Source organism: Canis aureus, chromosome 1 (genome assembly GCF_053574225.1).
Source record: "Canis aureus isolate CA01 chromosome 1, VMU_Caureus_v.1.0, whole genome shotgun sequence".
Taxonomy (NCBI): Eukaryota; Metazoa; Chordata; class Mammalia; order Carnivora; family Canidae; genus Canis; species Canis aureus.
Window position 1 is genome coordinate 90,268,751 of NC_135611.1, and position 22,025 is coordinate 90,290,775.

General features: G+C 49.2%; 1 protein-coding gene and 1 long non-coding RNA gene across 9 annotated transcripts in view; one reads left to right on the forward strand and one right to left on the reverse strand.

The window, feature by feature from the left end:
- The window catches only part of KANK1 (KN motif and ankyrin repeat domains 1), a 207,766-nt gene that overhangs the window by 158,122 nt on the left and 27,619 nt on the right, over nt 1-22,025 (forward strand). For 5 of the 8 annotated variants that reach the window (XM_077908297.1, XM_077908314.1, XM_077908305.1 and 2 more), the window contains exon 4: nt 17,634-20,276. In XM_077908297.1, the coding sequence (XP_077764423.1) occupies nt 17,634-20,276 (2,643 nt within the window). Of the gene's footprint in view, nt 1-14,722; nt 14,840-14,946; nt 15,029-17,633; nt 20,277-22,025 lie in introns of those variants that run through there. The other 3 variants (XM_077908334.1, XM_077908343.1, XM_077908350.1) reach the window with 3 other exon arrangements.
- On the reverse strand, nt 353-5,364 carry LOC144319786 (uncharacterized). The gene is made up of 3 exons (XR_013385506.1): nt 5,273-5,364; nt 2,510-2,735; nt 353-1,470 (listed from the first exon to the last, which is right to left on the reverse strand). It is a non-coding gene; the product is annotated as an uncharacterized LOC144319786 (long non-coding RNA).

Genomic DNA, 22,025 nt, shown 5'->3' on the forward strand with positions numbered 1-22,025 from the left:
CACAACTATACATTTACTAAAACTCATCAAACTATATGCTTTTTAAAATAAGTAAATTTGGGGGCACCCGGGTGGCTCAGTGGTTGAGCATCTACCTTCGACTCAGAGCGTGATCCCGGGGTCCTGGGATAGAGTTCCACATCGGGCTCCCTGCAGGGAGCCTGCTTCTCCCTCTGCCTATGTCTCTGCCTCTCTCTCTGTGTCTCTCATGAATAGATTAAATCTTTAAAAAAAAAAAAAAGTTTAGTCTTTGTAGCTTCACACAGGACAATGTGTGTCCTAAAGATAACCATCCGTCCACCAGACCTGGACCAGGAGAATGGAATCAGAAGGTAAATGGACTGAGGTGCGTGTGTACAGCCACTAAAATGAACCAGTCAAACAAGATTAATTCAGCGGATTCTTATAAAATTTTGCCTCTCTCCACACACGTAGCTGTACCCTTTTTGAATTTCACAAAGCAGGCGATTTAGAGTCTTCCCTAATCTTTGTTAATCTCTGTTTTATTGTTTAGAACGGGTTTTGCTTGTTTGCCCCATAGACAGAGCTCAGTAAATCTTGTTCCTCTAAAGTCGCTTTTATCCAGTGTTCTTAGGCCAAGTAGACAGTATGTTTTAAAGTACTGTTTCTGTTTCTTTTTCCTTCCTTCCTTTCTTTTTCAGATGATGTATTTAAACCATTGGAGCAACATATCATTCTTAATGTTTTAAAACATATAAACCACATGCTGCTGAAAGATGTCATCCTAAAACAGAATGCACTTGTTTGGGGCCTGAGTCTGCGTCCTTGAAAGTCATGTGATCGAATTTGGACAAAAATGTGTCAGAGAATTTGAAATAAATAAATAAAAGCTCGGGTCTGTGGTTTACAACCAGAAGTGTTTTTAGCCTTCAAATCACACGTTGCATTAAAGAAGACTAGAGCAAGCAGAGGAACCCCTCGCCTCTCGCCCAGTCTGGGCTCAGTGTAGGACTGAATCACGACCCGAAGCAGACAGGCTGCTGAGCTGTTGCTCGGATTATAACAGGGAGCCTTTCTCAACCCTGGAGGCTTTGGGGGAGGGAATAAAGTTAGGGGAGAAAGCAGAAAGCATTTGTCGCTTTCCTCAGTCCTTCCTAGAATTAGCAGGTTTGCAACGGTATTTGTAGGTCAGCATTTCAAGTGTCTAAAGAAAATGAGGATAGGGTGCTGGAAAAATCGGAAGGGGTCTGGGAGAGATCTGTCTTCACCTCTTTATTTGTTGCTGTTAAGGTCCTTGCTGGCGATTCTGTTGGTTGGTAGGTTTTGCTGTCTCTCTGACGCCTGGAGTGCTGGAATTAGACCCCGCAGCCAGGAGGCTGTTAGTTGGTCAGGAAATTCCAAATGGGTATAAATAAATTCTCTGCGGCAGCTCCTGGGCTCTCTGCCTGCTGCTGTGTGTAGTCCGTTTAATGATGAGGGAAGTATGCTGGAGACTTGGCTTCCTGCTGGCTGAAAATCACAGTGACTTTGTTTCTGGGGAGGTGAGTAAGCAAGGCCAAAAGAAGCAAAAAAAAAAAAAAAAGGCGAGCGAGAAGTTTGGGGAGCGGGGGTGCTGGTGCAGTATGAGCTCAAGCTCTGTGTGTTATGAAGTGTTTGCTTTGATTACAAGCTGGAGAGGATAACTCAGCACTTGACTTTTTGGTCCACTGATCATTTCAGCTCGAGCTCTGGCTTCAACATAGAGATGTCGTTGTCACGCGAGTGAAATGTTGTACGTATATGCTAAGGTTTGTGTTTATGGTTTCTTTAAATTCCAGAATGTCCCCCTTATGTGTGTGTGTGTGTGTGTGTGTGTGTGTGTGTGTGTGAGTGTGTGGCTAAATCCATTTTTGGTCATTTGTTTTCAGCTCTGTTTTTCTCATGGGGAACTGTTCTGTGTGCCTTAAAGCTGACTTCTTGTGCTTATATAAACACCATAAAACAAAATACAGGCTGTGATTCATACAATTACTTCAGTTCTCTCCCATCCCACCCTACCCCACCCCCCAAAAAAACCTTCCTGTGCTGCTTTGTTAGAAAAGCCCTTTCTGCCTCACTGTCCCAGCTTGTGCCTCTCCTCTGCTTTCCACAGACTTCTCCTTGGAACTGCCACATTTCCTATTTACACTTAGAGCAACCTGTTATTTTTGAAGAAAGTTTGGAAAACAGCCTGTAGGCCCCAGGCTAGCTCTCTTCTTCTGTGCATGCAGGACAGATTCAGGCTGTATTTCGGCAGTGTCTCTTCAGATGAGAGAGTGAACATGAGAAAGCACTGCCTGGGGAGGGCGGGGGGGGGGGGCGGTAAAAGGCAGGTCCCAAAGTGCCCGTAGCTACTTCCAGACAGATTTGGGACAGAGAGTGGCTGTGTCTGAGAGTTGGCGCTGGAGAAGAGGGCTGTTGTGTCAGCCTCAAGGCCCCTGTGTGTCATGTGCCTCCTGAACACAGAGTGCCTTTGATGAAGACATAGCCCTTCCGCTCCCTTTCCACTTGCTTCCCTCCAGCTGCTCACCTGCAGCCCGGCTTCTGGACTCTTCCGGCATGCCCTGAGCCAACGACGGCAAAAGGAAGCTGCGTCTGGGGGTGGTTAGGCTGGGCCGGTTGTGGTGATGCATCTGGAAGGATGCTACAGAGTGAAATGCGCAGAGAATGAGACCACCAGTGTCTGCCTGTGCGCATCTGGTCTGACACCTGGTGCAATGCCCTGCTTTCTCCGGTGCATCACGTAGTGCGCAGACCTGCGACATTCCATGGGAAGTGTAGTCAGAGAAACTTCCAGGAGTTACAGCATCCCACCAAGCCTCTGATTTTACACATGCAGACCTCGTCACTGCCCTGTGCTGTTTCAGGTCCCTGCTGCCTGTGGCTTGTCTGTGACCTGGGAAATATTTATAGCTCCTGTTCCTTGCTTTATGAAAATTACACCTTCCCCAATTCAGGCAAGCCAACCTAGACTGCCATGGGGATGTGCTCTATGGTTCTTTTATTTTTTCTTTTTAAGATTTTATTTATTTATTCATGAGAGACACAGAGAGAGAGGCAGAGACATAGGCAGAGGGAGAAGCAGGCTTCCTGTGGGGAGCCTGATGCGGAACTCGATCCCAGGACCCCGAGATCATAACCTGAGCCGAAGGCAGTTGCTCAACTACTGAGCCTCTCAGGTGCCCCTGCTCTGTGGTTCCAAAGGCCACGTCTGCACAGTATGTTAAAGAGTGCTTTCCTCTTAGGACTTTAGTAGAGGTGAGAGCATGAGATTGTTAAGAAAAATTAGAACGGGCAGCCTGGGTGGCTCAGCGGTTTTGCGCCAGAAAAATTAATGTGGATTTGTGTCTCCTTATTATGAGAAGAGAATGTTTTAATTTGGCCATAATTGGTTCTTAAAGGTTAGGGATGTTCCTCTACTTCTGCTTTTGTTTTATCTTACCTCCTTTCTGCATGGCTCATGCTGGGCCAGGCCTTCGTCTGCCCCTACCCAACACCTGCTCTCTGTGCTCCATGCACCCTGCACACAAGCATGACCCCATTGTGGGGCCTGGTCAGCATCTCCCCCATTCACTCCCAGAAGCACAGTCCAGTGTAGACCTCAAAGTTTCAGCAGACTCATTTTCTAAACACCTCAATCCCTAGCTTCATGGAGTAGGAGAGAAGCATCAGGATAGCGGGAAGGCATTCTGGATCATCTGGGCCACCTCACCAAACAACAGAGGGTGATCCAGTCATAGTAAGTAATAATAACAGACTGCAGGCATCCATCGAAGCAGTCCACAACAACGCTGTGAAGCAGGTCTGTTATTTTCACAATTATGCAGCTGAAATAGGATCTGACTTGCCAACAGCAGCTGGAAAGTGGCAGACCCAAAATTCAAACCCAGGCAGCCCAGCCCCAGAATGGCTGTTCTTCATCATGACGTCTCTTTCTCCGCCATCCCTTACTAATCTGTAGATGCCTTGATGCAGAGTTTTTCATTTCAACACATACTGAGTGTACCATGTGCCAAGCACTCAGGGATGGAAAAAGGAATTCTATTTCGTTCCCGCACCCTCCCTTATGCCCCAGACGTCATCCGTCCGGTGGGGAAAGGACCTACATGTGCCTGCTGATCAGGATATGCAGGGAAAGTGTTTGAGACCCGAGGGAAGAGTGTGACCAGTTCTTCGCAGGACAGAGCAGGCTGGGGATAAGTGAAGCTTTTGACGAAGGATGGGCTGTTTGGGTTGGGCCAGGACAGTGGCATGCAGCTAATTCCGACAGACAGGAAGGGCAGTGCAGGTGGAAGGAATAGAATGAGTGAAGGTGGATAGGCTAGAAAGTCATTCCGTAGGCTGAGGTTCTGGGTGGGAAGGGAAATGGAAGCTGCCAGATTGGGGCCGAATTGTCGAAGACTTCCAGCACCACAGAAAGGAGCGTGTAGACTTTATTCTCTCTGATGGGGCTCCTGGCATATCCATCTACAACATTAATAATGAAGAAGGTCTTCCCGTTTCCAGGGATACCTCAAACAAATGTCAGATTCCTCAAAGTGTATGTAATTCAGAAGAGCAGGGGCACCAGGCCCTGATAAAAAAAAAAACAAACAAACAAACAAAAAAACCAACCAGGCTGCCTTATTATTTGCATTTAGGAGCAACCCAGAGGGTTGGCAGTGCTCCTGGGGAGTGGCTCCCTGCTCTCCTCCCCTAAAGACAATGATGGCGCAAGCGAAGGAAGCTTACCATCACCTCTATCTCTCATTCTCTCTACCTATGTGTATATGGATACAATTTATTAAGAAATAATTTCAAACTTAACAAAAATGTAAAGAAATTCTCATACCTCCTTCACCCAGATTCAGATCCCCCAGTGGTTAAAATTTCAGGACATTTGCTTCATTTCGTTCCGTGTGTGTGGAGGCCTGCCTGGCCCATACCTCTTTAGAGAACAGATCTTGACCTTCCCTTTCTTGCATGACGTTGATAGTTGGGTTGGGTTTTTTTTTAAGATTTACTTATTTATTTTAGAGACAGTGTGCAAGAGAGTGAGCTGGGGTGGGGGTTGGGCAGGCAGAGGGAGAGGGAGAGGGAGAGAGAGAGAATTTCAAGCAGATTCGCCACTGAGCTCAGAGCCCAACACCAGGCTCGATCTCATGACCTGAGATCATGACCTGAGCTGAAACCATGAGTCAGATGCTTAGCGGACTGAGCCTCCCAGGAGCTTTGACCTTGTTGGTTTTAAGGAGAGCCCTTCTATTCTACAGGATGCCTTTCAGGTAGGATCCATCAAGATTTCCAGACTCACCATTCCTTCTAGGTAGGAACACCACAGAAACGATGCTGTGCTCTTCTCAGAGCTTGCTGTGAGGGGCACGTGATGTTAGCCTTGACCACCTGGTCCACCTGGTTGTCTGTCAGCTTCCTGCACCACAGAGCCCCCATTTTTCCCTTTGTGATTGATCAGTACTTTATGGGAAGGTATTGTGATGCCACAGCAGTACCCGGGTCGTCGGGAGAAAGTCTCTGGTCATCGGCTTTAGGATCCAGTGATGATGATTCCTTCCCAAATCAGCCACTGGTTTTTTTTGTTTGTTTGTTTGTTTTAAAGATTTTATTTATTTATTCATGAGAGACACAGAGAGAGAGGCAGAGATATAGGTGGAGGGAGAAGCAGGCTCCCTGTGGGGAGCCCGACGTGGGACTTGATCCTGAAATTCCAGGATCACACCCTGGGCTGCAGGCAGATGCTCCACAACTAAGCCACTCAAATACCCCCCAAACCAGGCGCTATTATAACGGTTGTTATGTGATGATTTTCTGTTTTCATAATTCCTTTATTCAGTAGTTGGCATCTAGTGTATTTATTTATTATAACATCATGGGCTCAGAGGTCCCTGTTTTATTCGCCAGGTTGTAATCTGCTGTATCATTAATCATAACATTTTGATGCCGAAATTTTCCCGGATTGGGACAGTGAGAACCCGAAAGTTTCTGAGCCAGATGGACACTGTATTTTTTTTTTTTTTTAAGAGAAAGCACAAGAGCAAGTGGCGATAGGGGAGAGGGAGAAATCTTGAGCAGTCTTCACTCACCGCGTGGAGCCCATGTGGGGCTTGATCTCAACCGTGAGATCATTACCTGAGCCAAAATCAAGAGTCGGACGCTTCACCAACTGAACCAGCCCGGTGTCCTGACACTGTCTTTAAATAGCTGATCTGACGTGTGCTGATGTTTGAGAATAACTAATGGGCAAGTGTGTGTTCTCTGAGTTCTCGCTGTTGTGTGTGCCTCATGCCATGGCGGCCACCTGCAGCGAGATCCTTGTCATAGAGGCAGACTATGACAGGTGATGCTAGGGACAACCCGGCCTGAAATTGAGCTGCTCAGAGACCACTTTAGGGAGTGGAAGTCTTGGATTTTTAGCGTGTACTGCTTAGGTTCTTCCAGACTCTACCCTCTATCTTTAGCCTCTGCCCTTAGCTGAATCAGTCCCTGGGCAGGTGTGGGTCAAGTATGGGATGGGGTGGGAGGGAGCGCTAGGGGTGGCAGTAACGTGCTGCCTGTCTTTCCGTCTTGTGCAGAGATGCTTGCTGGCTGTCAGGGGCAGTGTTTTGGCTTCACAAACATGTTCGGTCCCTACAGTTCCCATCCTAGAGTTTGAAGCACCGAGCCCATTTGTACCCTGCATCTCAGAGCACCAACTCAGACCCTCGTCCATGCCACACGTGTCCCTCCCAGATTAGATTTATCATGTTTTAATGACCTTCAGTAAAGGAAATCCTATCATTTTTCTCTGTGGTGAGTCATCCACTGGTTTAAAGAAAAATATTTTCTTTTTTAACAGTGTAATGAGGTCATGGATAGAGCCCCAGAGCACGAGTCCCGAGAGCCCGTCCTGGTCTCCAGCCCAGCCCAGAGCAGCTGAGGGTTGTCAAGTCTTCTCAGTAGGCCACAGGTCGTCCCAAAATGCAAATTCTAAGTTCTGGTGGTTTTAACACTATGGCTAGCACTTATCGAATTGTTTTTGAAACTCACTCCATGCAAAGGAATTTGTGATGCTGGGAGAAAAATTCATGGGGGCTTGGAGCAATCCGTGGAAACCTACTAGAGAATGCTAAAGGAAATTTTAATCCATACCCCAGCATCTAGCCAGAGCAGTCTTCTTATAATGCAAATCTGGGGAGCACCTGGGGGGTTCAGTCAGTTAAGCATCTGCCTTTGGCTCAGGTCCTGATTTCAGAGTCCTGGAATCGAGCGCCACATCGGGCTCCCTGCTCAGCAAGGAGTCTGTTTCTCCCTCTCCCTTTGCCCATCCCCAAGTTCATGCTCACTCTGTCTCTCTTGTTCTCTCTCTCAAATAAAGAAATAAAATCTTTAAAAAAAGAAAGAAAGAAAGAAAGAAAGAAAGAAAGAAAGAAAGAAAGAAAGAGAAAGAAAGAAAGAAAGAAAGAAAGAAAGAAAGAAAGAAAGAAAGAAAGAAAGAAAGAAAGAAAGAAAATGCAAATTTGGTCATTTTGTTCCCTTGCTTGGAACCTTTCAATACCTTCCCAGTGCACTTCGGAGCCAAAAACCTGACTCCCCCGGCTCTGCATGGCTGGGGCGCAACCCCCTCTCTGCCTCTCTTGGGGCTGAGCCCTCCTTTCAGTGTCTAAAACTGGCAGGTTTGTCATGTGAAAGTTTCTTTAGCTAGAGCTTCTCCTGTCCTCTTCTCCCGTGCAAGCTCACACCCTACACGGTGCCCAGTGCACTCCTCAAATACAGCAGAGCACCCCGGAGCCCCCCACCTCTGGCCCCCACAGCCCCCACAGCTCTGTCCAGCGTGCTCCCTTGTACTTGACTTTCATGGTGCTCCTCACCACTGGCCCTTCATTTCTACAGCCCCCGGGTGTCTCCCCCTGCACTTTGCAGGTTCTCCCAGACAAGCTCTAGGTCTGAGTGGCTTAGTAGCTCCCAGCAGGATTTGGCACACACGGTAGGTACTTAATAAATATTTACTGAGTGAGAGGACCAAATCCTTCTTGCGTCCTACTCATTGCACCTTCCCTAGATCAGCAGGCCCTTTATGGGGTGTGGGATCATGGAGCCATCATGGAGAGGGGGTGATAATGGCAGACAGCAGAAGATGCGGGGATGGGGTGTGGGTTAATGTCTGTGGGCAAAGGTTAAAAAAGCAGAGATGGGATCAGCCGTGAGAGGAAACGTAAACATTTAGAGGGAGAATCCAAAAGAAGTTAAAAAGAGTTACAGAGATAAGAAACAAGACCACAGTACAGCCCAGCCGCGTGAACAGGCCAAGCCCATAAAATCGTACTTAGGCTGCGTGTGACCGCTCAGTTGGCCTGGCATTTCCCACGCCCTTCTGGCTTGCACCTTTGCTCTCTTTCCTCTCGTCGCTTTCCATGCACGAAGCACGTGGGTAGCTGGGTAAAATTGCTGCAACCTGGGGACGTCCAGGTGACATCAGGTACGTTCGTGGGAACAGGAATCCAGGCTTGACAGAACAGGCTCTGACACCTGGTAGGTGCTCCTGACGTGCATGAACGGATGGATGGGTTTGTTAACTGGGAGGGACAAAGAACAGGTTCAAAAGTAACTCTTTGGTAAGTGAAAGAACAGGAGGAAATCTCATCTGTCTTTTGTTATTTTAAAGCAGAATTAGGGGCAGCCTGGGTGGCTCAGCGGTTTAGCCCGCCTTCAGCCCAGGGCCTGATCCTGGAGACACAGGATCAGGTCCCACATCAGGCTCCCTGCATGGAGCCTGCTTCTCCCTCTGCCTGTGTCTCTGCCTCTCTCTCTCTCTCTCTCTGTGTGTGTCACATGAATGAATAAATAAATTTAAAAAAAAAATAAAATAAAGCAGAATTAGGGGGATGCCTGGGTGGCTCAGCGGTTGAGCGGTTGAACGTCTGCCTTTGGCTCAGGGTATGATCCAGGGGTCCCTGGATCAAGTCCCACATTGGGCTCCCTGCAGGGAGCCTGCTTCTCCCTCTGCCTGTGTCTCTGCCTCTCTCTGTGTGTCCCTCATGAGTAAATAAATAAAATCTTTAAAAAAAAAAAAAGCAGAATGAGGGACACTCACATGGTGCTCCTTTTTCTTGTGCGTTCTCCACCACATGGTGTTGCTTGGAGACTTGGTAACAGGGAAGGTCCTTGGGGCCGAAAGTCTTAGTGCTGACAATGTCATCAGGAGAACTTTCCTGTGAAACCTGTCCAGAAGGATCTAGTGCACTTTACTGTTTCCTCATTGCCACTGGTGCGAGCCCAGAAAAGTGGATTTGCTAATAATAACTCAGTTGCTATTGTACTTTGAGTAATTAACTTTGTGAGCACTTCTCTCTCTTTCTCTCCCCTCTTCCCTCCTCCCTCGTTCATCCTGCTGGTTTTCTTTCCCGCCTCTCAGCCCTAGCTAATGCGGAACCTTTCTGACTGCTTCCCACAACAGGATGCTTGCAACTCAGCTGCTTTTAAATATGGGAATCCATGATAATTATGTGCTTCTCAGGGACTGACTCAGCTCTCGGGGCAAAGCCTCAGTGCTTCGTGGGAGTGGAGACAGCGCAGGTTATGGGAATTAGCAGAGTTCTTCGGTTTTCAGCAGAGTATCTGGTGAAGACAAACACACCAAGTGTGGAAGTTGGGGCACATGGGTGTAAGTATTTTTCATGGTACAGTCAGTCAGTCAGTAGTTGGGCCTAGAGTGTGCAACAGGGAAACCAGAACAGAGAAGTCATTGTATCCTAATAGATAAAGTAATAATAGCAAAAGGCTTGTCGGTTTAAAAATCTACCAGGACATATTCGATCAGAAACCTTTAATATTTGCTCATGTTAAAGAATAGCTCAGGGGCACCTGGGTGGCTCAGGAGGTTGAGCGTCTGCTTTTGGTTCAGGTCATGATCCTGAGGTCCTGGGATCAAGCCTCTCATTGGGCTCCCGGCTCAGTGGGGAGTCTGCTCCTCCCTCTTTTGCTCCCCCAGCTCATGCTTGCTCTCTCTCTCTCTCTCAAATAAATAAAATCTTTTAAAAAAGGTGGGGGGGAGAAAGAATGGCTCACAGTGGTAGAATGTGTAGAAAAGGATTTCTGTGTTTTCTTACAAGTGGCATTTTTCACCCTGTCACTGGAACATGATGTTACGGTCCCACTGAGAAGTGGGGGTCTTCAAGACTGTGACTTCTATGGCCCACATTCTCAGTCGCCCTGTGGGAAGTTTTTACTCTGCTCAGTGTCCTTAGCATAGGCCATCTCCACCTCAACACTACTGACATCCTGGACTGGATCATCCTTTGTCGAGGAGGGTGGGACTGTCCTGTGCCCTGTACGATGTTCAGCAGCAGCCCTGGCCTCCACTCACGATATGCCAGTAGCACCACCCTTCCAGTGGTGATAACCAAAAATGTGTCCAGAAAAAAAAATGTGTCCAGACATTACCATATGGCCCATAGGGAGGCAAAAATCACCACCCCCCGCCACCCCGTTTGAGAACCACCACTACTAGGTTAATACTGTGACTAGTTTACTACATCTAGTCTAATCTCCCACCTCCCGATCAATATATTTTTTGTCTGCTCAAACCAAATATTGTTTGGAAAGTAAGATCATATAATACTTTTTGTTCATCTAAAAGAAATTATTTTTGGGGCGTCTGGCTTGCTGGGTCAGTAGAGCGTGTGACTCTTGATCTCAGGGTCTTGAGTTCAACCCCACATTGGGCATACAGCTTGCTTAAAAGCAGAGATGAAGTTGGGAACCTGGGTGGCTCAGTCGGTTGAGCAGCTGACTCGATTTCAGCTCAGGTTGTGATCTCAGGGGCACAAGATCGAGTCCCACATGGGACTGAGCATGGAGCCTGCTTGAGATTCTCTCCTTCTCTCTCTCTCAAAAAGGTTATTTTTGAGATCTCCATATCTCCATTACACCTTACTAATGCAGATAAAACTACAAGGAGATTTTAAATTTTTCTTGAGGCCATAAATTGGGCCTCTCTCACGGAGTGCTAAGTTTTATAGGTGGTAAATATCTAAAAAGTAGAATTACCATCAGTTTGTTGATTTCAGCTTCTCTCTGAACACAGGGGAATTTGGTCTGGACTTGGGACGTTGTCTCTAATTTCAGTCTGGACTTGGGACATTGTCTCTAGTTAGTGTCTCATTTGGTGTTTGGTTACTCCAAATTGCAGACCGTACAAAGTGCGTCATGAGAGAGGGAAGAGAGGGACTCAGGGAACATTTGTGTTTAGGAAGTATGTCAGCTCAAAGATGATGTCAACCCAGGAAGCCATGGACCCACGTGGAGTGACCCATCTACTTATCTTGACGCAACAATAGAAATGCTGGTGATTCTACCTCTTTGCTTCATTTCTACTTTGTACTTTATTGGGGCTTTATTCCTATATACCCCACTCCCCACTAGACTGTGAGCCTTGTGAAAGTGGGAACCTCAACTCTTGTTCACACTGTGTGAACAGTGCCTGATAAATAGTAAGTGACAATAGATGGATTGGATGGATGGATGGATGGATGGATGGATGGATGGATATTATTACTAAGATTGTTTTTCTTCATGAATATTAATTAAAAGTTGAATGAAGAAATTTTTTATTTGGTTCATCCTCATTTCACAATTGAGGATTATAACATTCTAATTGGTCCCCTTGAATTTAATCTCTTTGCCTACCTTGATCTAATCCGCACACACTGTCAAGCCAGTCTTCATCGATGCCTTTTTAACCTCTAGCATGGGGCTGGGTATTCACCTAAGGGGAACTCTAAGTGGACATGATGCCCCAGTCTGGGACCTGAGTCTGGTGGCCTCTCTCATACCCAGCCATCCCCCTCTCTTCTGAACTCATATGTTCCCAAGCTGTACCAGCCCTCTCTGCCCTGGCTCTTGGCCGTCCACCCCCTCTTTCCTTTTACTGTGTCATTGCTTGCCTTATCTTAAAAAGTCAGCTCTTGGTTAACTCCATTCTGTTTTGATTAATTATTCACATACGATCATATTGTTCTTGTTGATAATATGCCTTTGTAGCTGATCTCAATTAGTGTTTAGGATGTTTGGCATTTATATTCCAGCTAGACTATACCTCCTTTTATTTCTTATAATCCTTCCTCCTACTCTTTCCACTGAATAGGGCCATTTTCTGCACCCAATTAAGCTTTTAATAAATACTATATAATGAAGGCAGAGGTGGTGCCAGGAGCAGTCTCCACCACTGGATTTCCAGACATTTAGAAAATTCTTGTAAACCCCAGGGGACGGCCCTCTGATTCCAGGATATTTGGTTGGAAGCTGTTACTTTCAGGATTCCATTTGCAGACACAGCTAGTGATTTTTGGCTATATATAAACAGGCATAACCTTGTTAGTCCCCCCGCCACCAAAAAAAAGGTTTCAGGCAGTTAAAAATCTCTTTATAACCCATTTAGAGATTTTTTTAAAACTGCTGTTTTTATTCTTTCCTGATTATTCTTGAACTAATAAAAATTTCTCTAATAAAATGTTTTATTGTAACATCTCCCCAGTTCATCGTTTAACATTTTTCTTCTTTTCAAGATCTGGTCTTAATTTTTTGTGCAGGAGGGGAGACACAGGGGAGAGATTGCTATATCCATTAGAATTCAGAGTAGCTCCAAGGAACAGAGATCCACCACATAAAATAGCTTAACGAAAGAGAAGTTTATATCTCTTTGACAGAGAACTATAGAGGTGGCTTTCCAGAGATAGTGTAATAGCTCTGATCATCAAAGCTCTTAGAGACCCAGATTTTTTCTAGCACATTGTTCTGCCATCTCTGTGTATGAACTTATGGTCCAGTAAAGCAGCAAATGTTCCAGTCATCACATCTGCATTCCAGGCAGCAAGATGAATGAAGTAACAAGGAAGAAAGGAGGCCTAAGAACTATTCCTGTCTTTTCTAAGGGAGGTTCCAGGGGGTTGTTTTATGAGGTTTCTGCATATGGGCCATACTAACAGTAAAAGAGACCAGGGAAATGTAGTCTTTATATATGCCCAACTAGACCAGGGGTCCTATTAGTTTCAAAGATGAGATAACACGTACTGAGAAACGTCTGGCTATCTGCCATGGCTGTCCTGTTCATCCCCCTCCTAAACGAATTGTCTTGGAGTTTATTTCAATACATTTTCTCTTGTTTTCTAGTAACTTCTTATAAATATTTTTCTAAAAGACAAATAACTACATGTCAAAAATTTATAAAATATAAAAAATAATATAAAAACCTTCTAGGATTCTACAACCTAAAGATAACCACTGAAGCAGCGTCATGTGAGAATTGTCTTAAATACTAATGCAGAGCAATTTCTGCCTACAGAGTATTAAGATGTTCTTAAAAATTGATTATACACAACTTATTTATGTTCCATTGTCCCTGCAGTAAACATGTTTAAACATTTCCTCTGTTTCCCACCTCTTATTAACTGATGTGTGTGGTTGGAAAGGGGGAGCAGTGAAGGAGATCTTAAAAATTAAATTTGTTAAAAAAATTAAATTTGTTGCTCTCCAGGTACTTAGGCAAGCACAGAGAGACAAGACATACATATGGGGAGAAGTTGGGAAGTCACTCAGGCCCCTAATAAGTGCCATGTATGTGTTCCTGTATGTGAAGATACACTAGAAAGTAAGAGGTAAAGAATGACCCTGGATGTCTTTAATTGCCCAACATGCGCTGGACAGTTGATTGTAAAAATGACACCACGAGAAACACGGGTTGCTGGAGGCTAAAACTTGGGTTGTAGGTCCTTAGGATCGTCTGCCGTAAGCAGCATTAGGAAATGATCAAGCTTAACATGGTTAAATTCTAACCTTTCCTGATTTCCAGATTTACAAGTCCAGAGTTCATTTTGTGGGATAATTCAGCATGACCTATGCCTTTTTGTGAACTAAAGAAATAACCAGAGATGGGCCGGCCTGTTAAGTTCCACTGAAAAAATGTGATGCGTTCTGTTGTGTTCTAAATCCTGACATTCAATCGGTACATCTTAAAAAAAGCATTTTGAAGGAATGCTGGGGTGGCTCAGTGGTTGAGTGTCTGCCTTTGGCCCAGGTCATGATGAGGGGTCCTGGGATCCCCGCAGGGAGCCTGCTTCTCTCTTTGCCCGCGTCTCTGTGTCTCTCATGAATAAATAAATACAATCTGTTTCTTGTTTTTAAAGAAGGCATTTTGAAGAGAAATAGATAAAAACAAAAGTTAACCTTTTCTACTGAAAAATGGGTGCGATAACCATGTTAAGAAATACACAGAAAAATCTTGGAGTTTACCAAAATATTGATATTGCCACTAAGTGGGGAAACGTGACATGTTTCCTTCTTTCAATGGCCGGTAGGTGATTTTTCTTTTTTTTTTACATATATGAGCGTGGACTGCTGTTGTACTGGGCACAGGTGAGGTTGGTCGAAGACCTTTCCATCAGGGGCACAGGCTCACTGGGGAGAGAACGGCCGTCACTGGTTCATGGCCAGGGGCCCGACGGCGCGCGCCGCGGACCTGCGGGACTGCGGGGCCCTGCGCCTGGCGCTCGCCTCGGTGGCCCCCGCGCTGCGGAGCTCCCAGGCGGCCGGCGCGCTCTCCCCGCGGGGGGCCGGGGCCGCCCACGCCGAGCCTCTGCGCGCAGGCCTCAAGTCGCGGCTTTATCCGTCCGTCTGCAAGACCCGCACGGAGGCCGCGCCGTTTCCCCGGATCGCGGCTTCCGCTGTCCGTAGGAGAGCAGCGGGCGGCGTCCCGGGGCCGCAGGCACTTCCCCGGGGAGGGCCCGGCCCGCGGCCCCGCGCAGCGCGCACGAACGTCCGACCTCCTTTCACCCGGGGAGACCCGCGGAGGGCGCCCGAGCGGGGGCCGCGGCGCGCGGCGAGCCAGCCGGTGAGGGGCGGGCGGCCCGGAGGCGGGGAGCGGGCGGGCAGCGGGCGGGGAGCGGGAGGGCAGCGGGCGGGGAGCGGGCGGGCAGCGGGCGGGTCCGCTGCCGCGGCGCCGGGCCGGTAGGGAGCGCAGCGGGCGCCCGGGGAGGGGTGCGCGGCCGGCGGGGAGCGGCGCGCAGCGGGCGCCGGGTAGGTGAGCTCCGGGCGGCGGTCAGGCCGGCGGGGAGCGGCGCGCACGGGCGCCCAGCAGGGAGGTGTGCGCCCGGGGGTGGGGGGTGCGCCCAGCAGGTAGGTGTGCGCCTGGGAGGAGGGAGTGCGCCCGGGAGGAAGGGGGTGCGCCCTGGGGGTGTTGCGCCCAGCAGGGAGGTGTGTGCCCGGAGGGGGGACGTGCGCCCTGAGGGGGGTTGCGCCCAGGGGGGGTACACCCAGCAGGGGTGTTTGCGCTCGGGAGGGAGGGGGTGCGCCCTGAGGGGTGTGCGCCCAGCAGGGAGGTGTGCGCCCAGGAGGGGAGGGTCCGCCCAGCAGGGGTGTGTGCGCCCGGGAGGGGGGGTTGCACCGAGTAGGAGTGTGTGCGCCCGGGAAGGGGAGTGCGCCCTCGGTGGGAGGTGTGCGTTCCGGGTGGGGGTGTGCCCGGGGAGGGAGGGCGTGTGCCCCGGAGGAGGGCGGTGTGCGCCCCTGAGGGGGTTGTGGGCCCAGCAGGGAGAGGAGCGCAGAGGTGAGCAGAGGGGCTGGGTGCACGCCGGCCTGGTCTCTGGGCTGAGCGGCCCCGCCCCCATCATCACCCCTCACCCTCACCCCCACCTCGCCTCTGTGGGCTGCAGGAGCCTCGGCTCAATTTTAGAATGGCCAATGGCCGGCTTCGTGGGTCAGATCTGCCTGCTTTTCTTTTTTAACATTTTATTTATTTGTTCATGAGAGACAGAGAGAGGCTGAGACACAGGCAGAGGGAGAAGCAGGCTCCCTGCAGGGATCCATATGCGACTGGATCCCAGGCCCCGAGGGTCACACCCTGAGCCCAAGGCAGACCCTCAACCACTGAGCCACCCAGGCGTCCCAGATATGCCTGCTTTTTGCTTGACACCCGAGCCGGCAGCTTCTCTTTGCTTGTGGAATTTCAGACAGCCCTGGAAACAGGTCCGGCTGCATATTTTGAGTGAACGTGTTGTCCATGTGGAGTTAAAAAGGAAAGAAATAAGGAAGGGAAGACGGGCTGCGTTAGCATGAGCCCCAAGTGTCCGGGTGCCTGCTCGTGGTCAGCTCACCCTTACTTAGGTTAGAAAGTGATTGAGGCTGAGCACCTCGTTCAAATAGAATTCTCTTTCCACGTTTCAGAAATAAAATCAAGTGCCAAACGCGATCGGCAAGAACAGTTTATTATTGTTTTAAATCAGGACACGAAGAACACACCACCTTTTTTACTCTGCTACCTGGCAGTCTTTTTTGTATTTTTCTTTCCAACGTTTCAGAGGAAAGAGGGTGAATAGGAGGCGAAAGGTTTGCTCAGAGCATTCGGGCATTCACACCATCAGGTGTAAATGCTCAGCAGTATTTGGACTGGGAAGAGCAGGCAGGCAGGCAGGCAACCCAAATTGCTTGACAGCAGTCGGGGTGGGGGGAGGTTTACCCCCAGGGTAGGAACAGGGGTACAAATGGCTTGCATTTTCACTCCTTGCTTTTGGGTCCTTTCCATAACTCAAAAAATGCAGAGCTTGTTATTAGGACTCTAGGGAAACACATTACTTAATCCTGCAATTTAAACAAACAAAAACGGCCTCGCTTTTCAGTTTGAAATGCACAGCTCAGGTCAGGAGCAAGGTCTGTGCCCTGAAAAGTTCCTGCGTTTCCTCTTCTAAATGTTTGGTTTAGCCAGAAGTAGCATTTACTGAATGCCACATGATCCAGTGTTTGGCATATAGGTTTGCTTTTATTTTCATTCTCTCTTGCATCTGCTTGGATGTGTTACAAATACAAAACGAGGTATTCTCGGGATAGCGAATGTTTTATCCCAAAGAAGTCAAAGAGGAGGAAACTTTTTCTCTGGTTGGGGCAGGGTTTTGGTGGCGGTGGTGGTTTTAAAGGGGAAGACACTAAATAGAGTTGAGGTCTGTCCTCCGACTGTGTTCTTGCACCCGTGCTGCTAGACTTCATCACTCACTGTCCTGTGTCCCGGATCTCTCAGCAAGGAAGGGTGTGGGGGGGGGGGAGCGTCAGAGCAAATCATACTCTTGTGGAGGTGTTCAAGTACAGGGGTGCACTCGCTATTTAGAAAGTCTGCAAAAGAGCAATGCTGTAAGAACTTACATCCCGGGCTTCCTGGATCTGCACCGATTTGGTCCGTTATCATGACTTTTCATTTCTTTGTGCCTCAGAATTCACTTTCTAAAATAGGCGTCTTAAGGACTGCTCTCTCTCCTTCAGTGGACTGTAGACAAGAAAAGAAATGATCTACTTGAAATGCTTTCAAGTCTTTTCAGTGCATTCTTTTCAAAAAGAAAGTGTTTAGTAAGGACTTCATACACGCTTGGCCCTTTAAAAACCACTGTCTCATTATATTCTTGTAACAACCTTATGAGGTAAATACTTGTATTGCCATTTTTACTCAGGGAGAAACTGAAGTTCCAAGGGCTTTATTAACTTACTCACCCAGCTGTTAAGAGTGTAGATCCAGGATTAGAAGAGAAAGAAGTCCGTCAACTCTTAAAGCATGCTAGCTTGCCACGCTGCAGCATACACAGAGAGTAGTTTTTAATCATCGAGCGTCTCACATGAATTATAATCTTCTCTTCTCGCTCTCCTAGGAAAAGCAGAGGATGTTCTGAACGGAGATCATGACAAGGAACAGAAAGATCCTTATTTTGTGGAGACCCCCTACGGTTATCAACTAGACTTGGATTTCCTCAAGTACGTGGATGACATACAGAAAGGAAACACCATCAAAAAACTGAACATCCCGAAGAGGCGGAAGCCATCTGTGCCATGCCCGGAAAGCCGGGCCACGACCGGTCAGCAAGGTGTGTGGACTTCTACTGAGTCCCTCTCATCCTCCAACAGTGATGACAACAAGCAGTGCCCCCACTTCCTCCTAGCCAGAAGCCAAGTGACGTCGACTCCAGTCCCAAGGCCGCCTGCCCCCCTGGAGACCTCACCCACTTTTCTCACCATCCCAGAAAGTCGACAGCTGCCACCACCCTCCCCACAGCTCCCAAAGCACAACCTTCATGTCACCAAGACACTGATGGAGACGCGGAGAAGACTGGAACAGGAGAGAGTCACCATGCAGGTGGCGCCGGGTGAGTTCCGAAGGCCCAGGCTGGCCAGTTTTGGAGGCATGGGCTCTACGAGCTCGTTGTCTTCCTTTCTGGGTTCGGGAAACCACAATCCTGCCATGCACCAACTTCAGAATGGATACCAAGGCAACGGGGATTATGGGGGCTATGTCCCAGCTACTGCCACCACCTCCTCCATGGGGAGCTCCATCCGCCACAGCCCCCTGAGCTCAGGGATCTCCACCCCCGTGACCAACGTGAGCCCCATGCACCTGCAGCACATCCGCGAGCAGATGGCCGTGGCCCTGAAACGCCTGAAGGAACTCGAGGAGCAGGTGCGCACCATCCCCGTGCTCCAGGTGAAGATCTCCGTCCTGCAAGAGGAGAAAAGACAGTTGGCCTCACAGCTGAAAAACCAGAGAGCCACAGCCCAGAACGACGCCTGTGGTGTGAGGAAGCGGTCCTACAGCGCCGGGAACGCGTCCCAGCTGGAACAGCTCTCCAGGGCCCGGCGCAGCGGCGGCGAACTGTACATCGACTACGAGGAGGAGGAGATGGAGAGCGTGGAGCAGAGCGCGCAGAGCATCCGGGAGTTCCGGCAGCTGGCGGCCGACATGCAGGCCCTGGAGCGGAAGATCCAGGACAGCGGCTGCCAGCCCGCCCCCGAGGGCCGGTCCGTGGCTGTGGGCGCCGACGACACCATGGACAGCGTGGTCGTGTACCGCAGGGCCGCCGGGTCCCGGCGGGACGCCGCCGTGGGGACGGCCACCGAGATGAGGAGTTGTGCCATCAGCGTGACCGAGGCCATGCTGGGAGTGACCACCGAGGCCGACAAAGAAATAGAGCTACAGCAGCAGACCATCGAAGCCTTGAAGGAAAAGATCTACCGCCTGGAAGTTCAACTTAAGGAAACCACGCATGACCGCGAGATGACTAAACTGAAGCAAGAGCTGCAGGCCGCCGGATCGAGGAAGAAGGTGGACAAGGCCGTGATGGCCCAGCCGCTGGTTGGCGACAAGATGGTGGAGGCCGTGGTGCCCACGAGGGACCAGATGGCAGGCCATCACCTGGACGTGGTGGACGCGTGTGTCGGGACCTCGGTGCAGACACACAGCGTGGGCGTCTCCTGCCAGCCCAGCCGGGAGAGTAGGCTCGCTGGGCCCGAGCTGCCCATGAATTGCTGGATCGTTAAGGAACGCGTGGACGTCCGTGACCAGTGCACCAGCCGATCCGTGGAGATGTGTGACAAGAGCGTGGGCGTGGAAACCAGCGTCTGTGAGACAGGCAGCAACACAGAGGAGTCTGTGAATGACCTCTCGCTCCTCAAGACCAACCTGAATCTCAAAGAAGTGCGGTCCATTGGTTGCGGAGACTGTTCTGTTGACGTGACGGTTTGTCCCCCCAAGGAGTGTACCTCCCGCAGCGTGAACACGGAGGCTATAAGCCAGGTAGACGCTGCTGTCACGGCAGTGCCTCAGACCGCAAGCCAGCACACCAGCACGGTCCTGGGACAGGTGAACCAGGCCACCAACACTGAGGTGGCCACCCTTGTGGAATCTTGCACCAACACTTCCGTCAGCACTTTGGACAAGCAGACCAGCACCCAGATGGTGGAGACGCGGACGGTGGCTATAGGAGAAGGCCGGGTTAAGGATGTCAACTCCTCCGCCAAGATGCGGTCCGTTGGGGTTGGAACAGTGCTCTCTGGCAGTGCTGGGTTTGACAGGCCATCGGCTGTGAAGACCAAAGAGTCGGGCGTGGGGCAGATAAATATTAACGACAACTATCTGGTTGGTCTCAAGATGAGGACCATAGCTTGTGGTCCTCCCCAGTTGACCTTGGGGTTGGCAGCCAGCAGGAGGAGCGTAGGTGTTGGGGATGAACCTGTTGGCGAGTTCATGGAGAGCCCCCAGCCGCAGGCTCCTCCTGGAATGATGACCGGCTTGGATCACTACATTGAGCGCGTCCAGAAGTTGCTGGCAGAGCAGCAGATGCTGCTGGCGGAGAACTACAGTGAGCTGGCAGAGGCCTTTGGGGAGCCGCACTCGCAGATTGGCTCTCTGAACTCACAGCTCATTAGCACCCTGTCCTCAATCAACTCTGTCATGAAGTCTGCGAGTACGGAGGAACTGAGGAACCCGGACTTCCCCAAGATGAGTCTGGGTAAAGTCACAGGTAGGTGGCTAAAGGTGGCTTTACCCCTCCTGGGCATGAGGAGAGGTGGGGATAATGTACTTCCAGGAGGTAGGGTTTTTTGTTTGTTTTTGTTTTTTTTACCTGCTGGAACCATGTTTTGGAACCCTGGAGGAAGCTTCAGAATGGTAGTGCGTAGAGTGAACACCAAGGACCGAAACCTGTAAGCAGCTCTGCTGATTGCCATTGTCTGATGGTGTCGCTGGGCTCTGGCTGAGGACAGTGGCCAGGAGCAGAAAAGCACACGCTTGGGTTGGCCGGCCTGCTGGCTTGCTGCAATGTCTTCTCGTTACGTCGTCCTTGCTCGTTTTGCACAGGACAGCCTGGGAAAGTCCCACCGTGTTTGTTACCATAGTTACCAGTACTTGATCACTAAAAAATTCTGGCATAAAACATTCTTAATTAAGGCTTTGACGAAGGGGGAGGTATTCCATTAATTCATGTGTTAATTTAGCAAACACTGATTGTCTTCCTGCCGTGTTCCAGGCATAAGGCCTAGGCTTCTGTCCTCACGGGGCTCACATTCCAGTGAAGGCACAGGCAATGAACAGTAGACCTGAAATGTGTCAGGAGGTAACACGTGCCATGAAGAAAAGAACTCTGGTTATAGGGAGAGTGACTGGTGATGGTCAGGGTGGGGGCTTCTGGAGAGATGGGGTGGTCCAGAAAGGCTTCTCTGATGAGGACCTCCAGAGCCAGAGAAGGGAGCCTTTCCCACGGTTCATTTTGATAGGTGCTTAACATTTTTGTCTCTCTTCCTTTACTCATTGGGATTCGGGCTCACCCCCCACCCCACCCTTTTCTTTAAACTGAAACTAATTGAGAAATTACCCTGAAAGATTTTACAGCATATAATATTTCCCCACTGGCCTTGTTAAAATGACTTCCCTTTGCATGATGTGTCCCTAAGTGGTCATCATGTCATCCTAGGACAGGGCTCTGTTTCTGGCTCTCCAGCTCTCTCAAACCAGCATGGCCTGGAGAGGGGAAAGCCCCCCTTTTCTATACCTTTTGTAAAATGGGAATTCGAAGGGCACCCACCCTTGTCATTGTGCTCACCACTGACATGCAGGGAGCTCAGGATAGGCCCTCGTAGTCATTGGTGGTGGTGCTCATAGCGCATTGCCTGTGGCTTCTTTTGTTGACAACCAAACTATTGTTGAGGTTTGGGAAGCTACCAGAAACACACTCTCCACTCTGACCAAATGCCTCAGGTAAAATGAATGTCAGTGGTTCACATGATTTGTATAGTGCATACCGAATTAAATTTGATGTGAAAAGGTGTAGTTTATAGGCTGGTTAGCAAACCCCTAACAAAAATGTTAAATTCCCTCTTTCCATTTACAGTCAAAAAGGTAATGGTGAAAATAGACCAAAATTGATTATTCTTCTATCTTCCCAGGTTTCTACTTCCACACCTGAATCGTTACTAGTTTTTAGTAGACATGCTGTAGAGCCGATAGCTTGTCGTAGATGAAAAAAATGAGTGAGCCGATGTGTGTGTGTGTGTGTGGGGGGGGGGGGTTGCCTTTTAAAGAATCAAATCCAGTAAATATACAGAGGGGTTGTGGAACCTGCTTCTTCCTCTGCCTGAGTCTCTCTCTCTCTCTCTCTCTCTCTCTGTGTCTCTCATGAATAAATAAAATCTTTAAATACACACACACACACACACAGAGGTCATTTTTTAGGATAAATAGGGTTACAATGACATGTGGACTGAGGCAGAGTCCT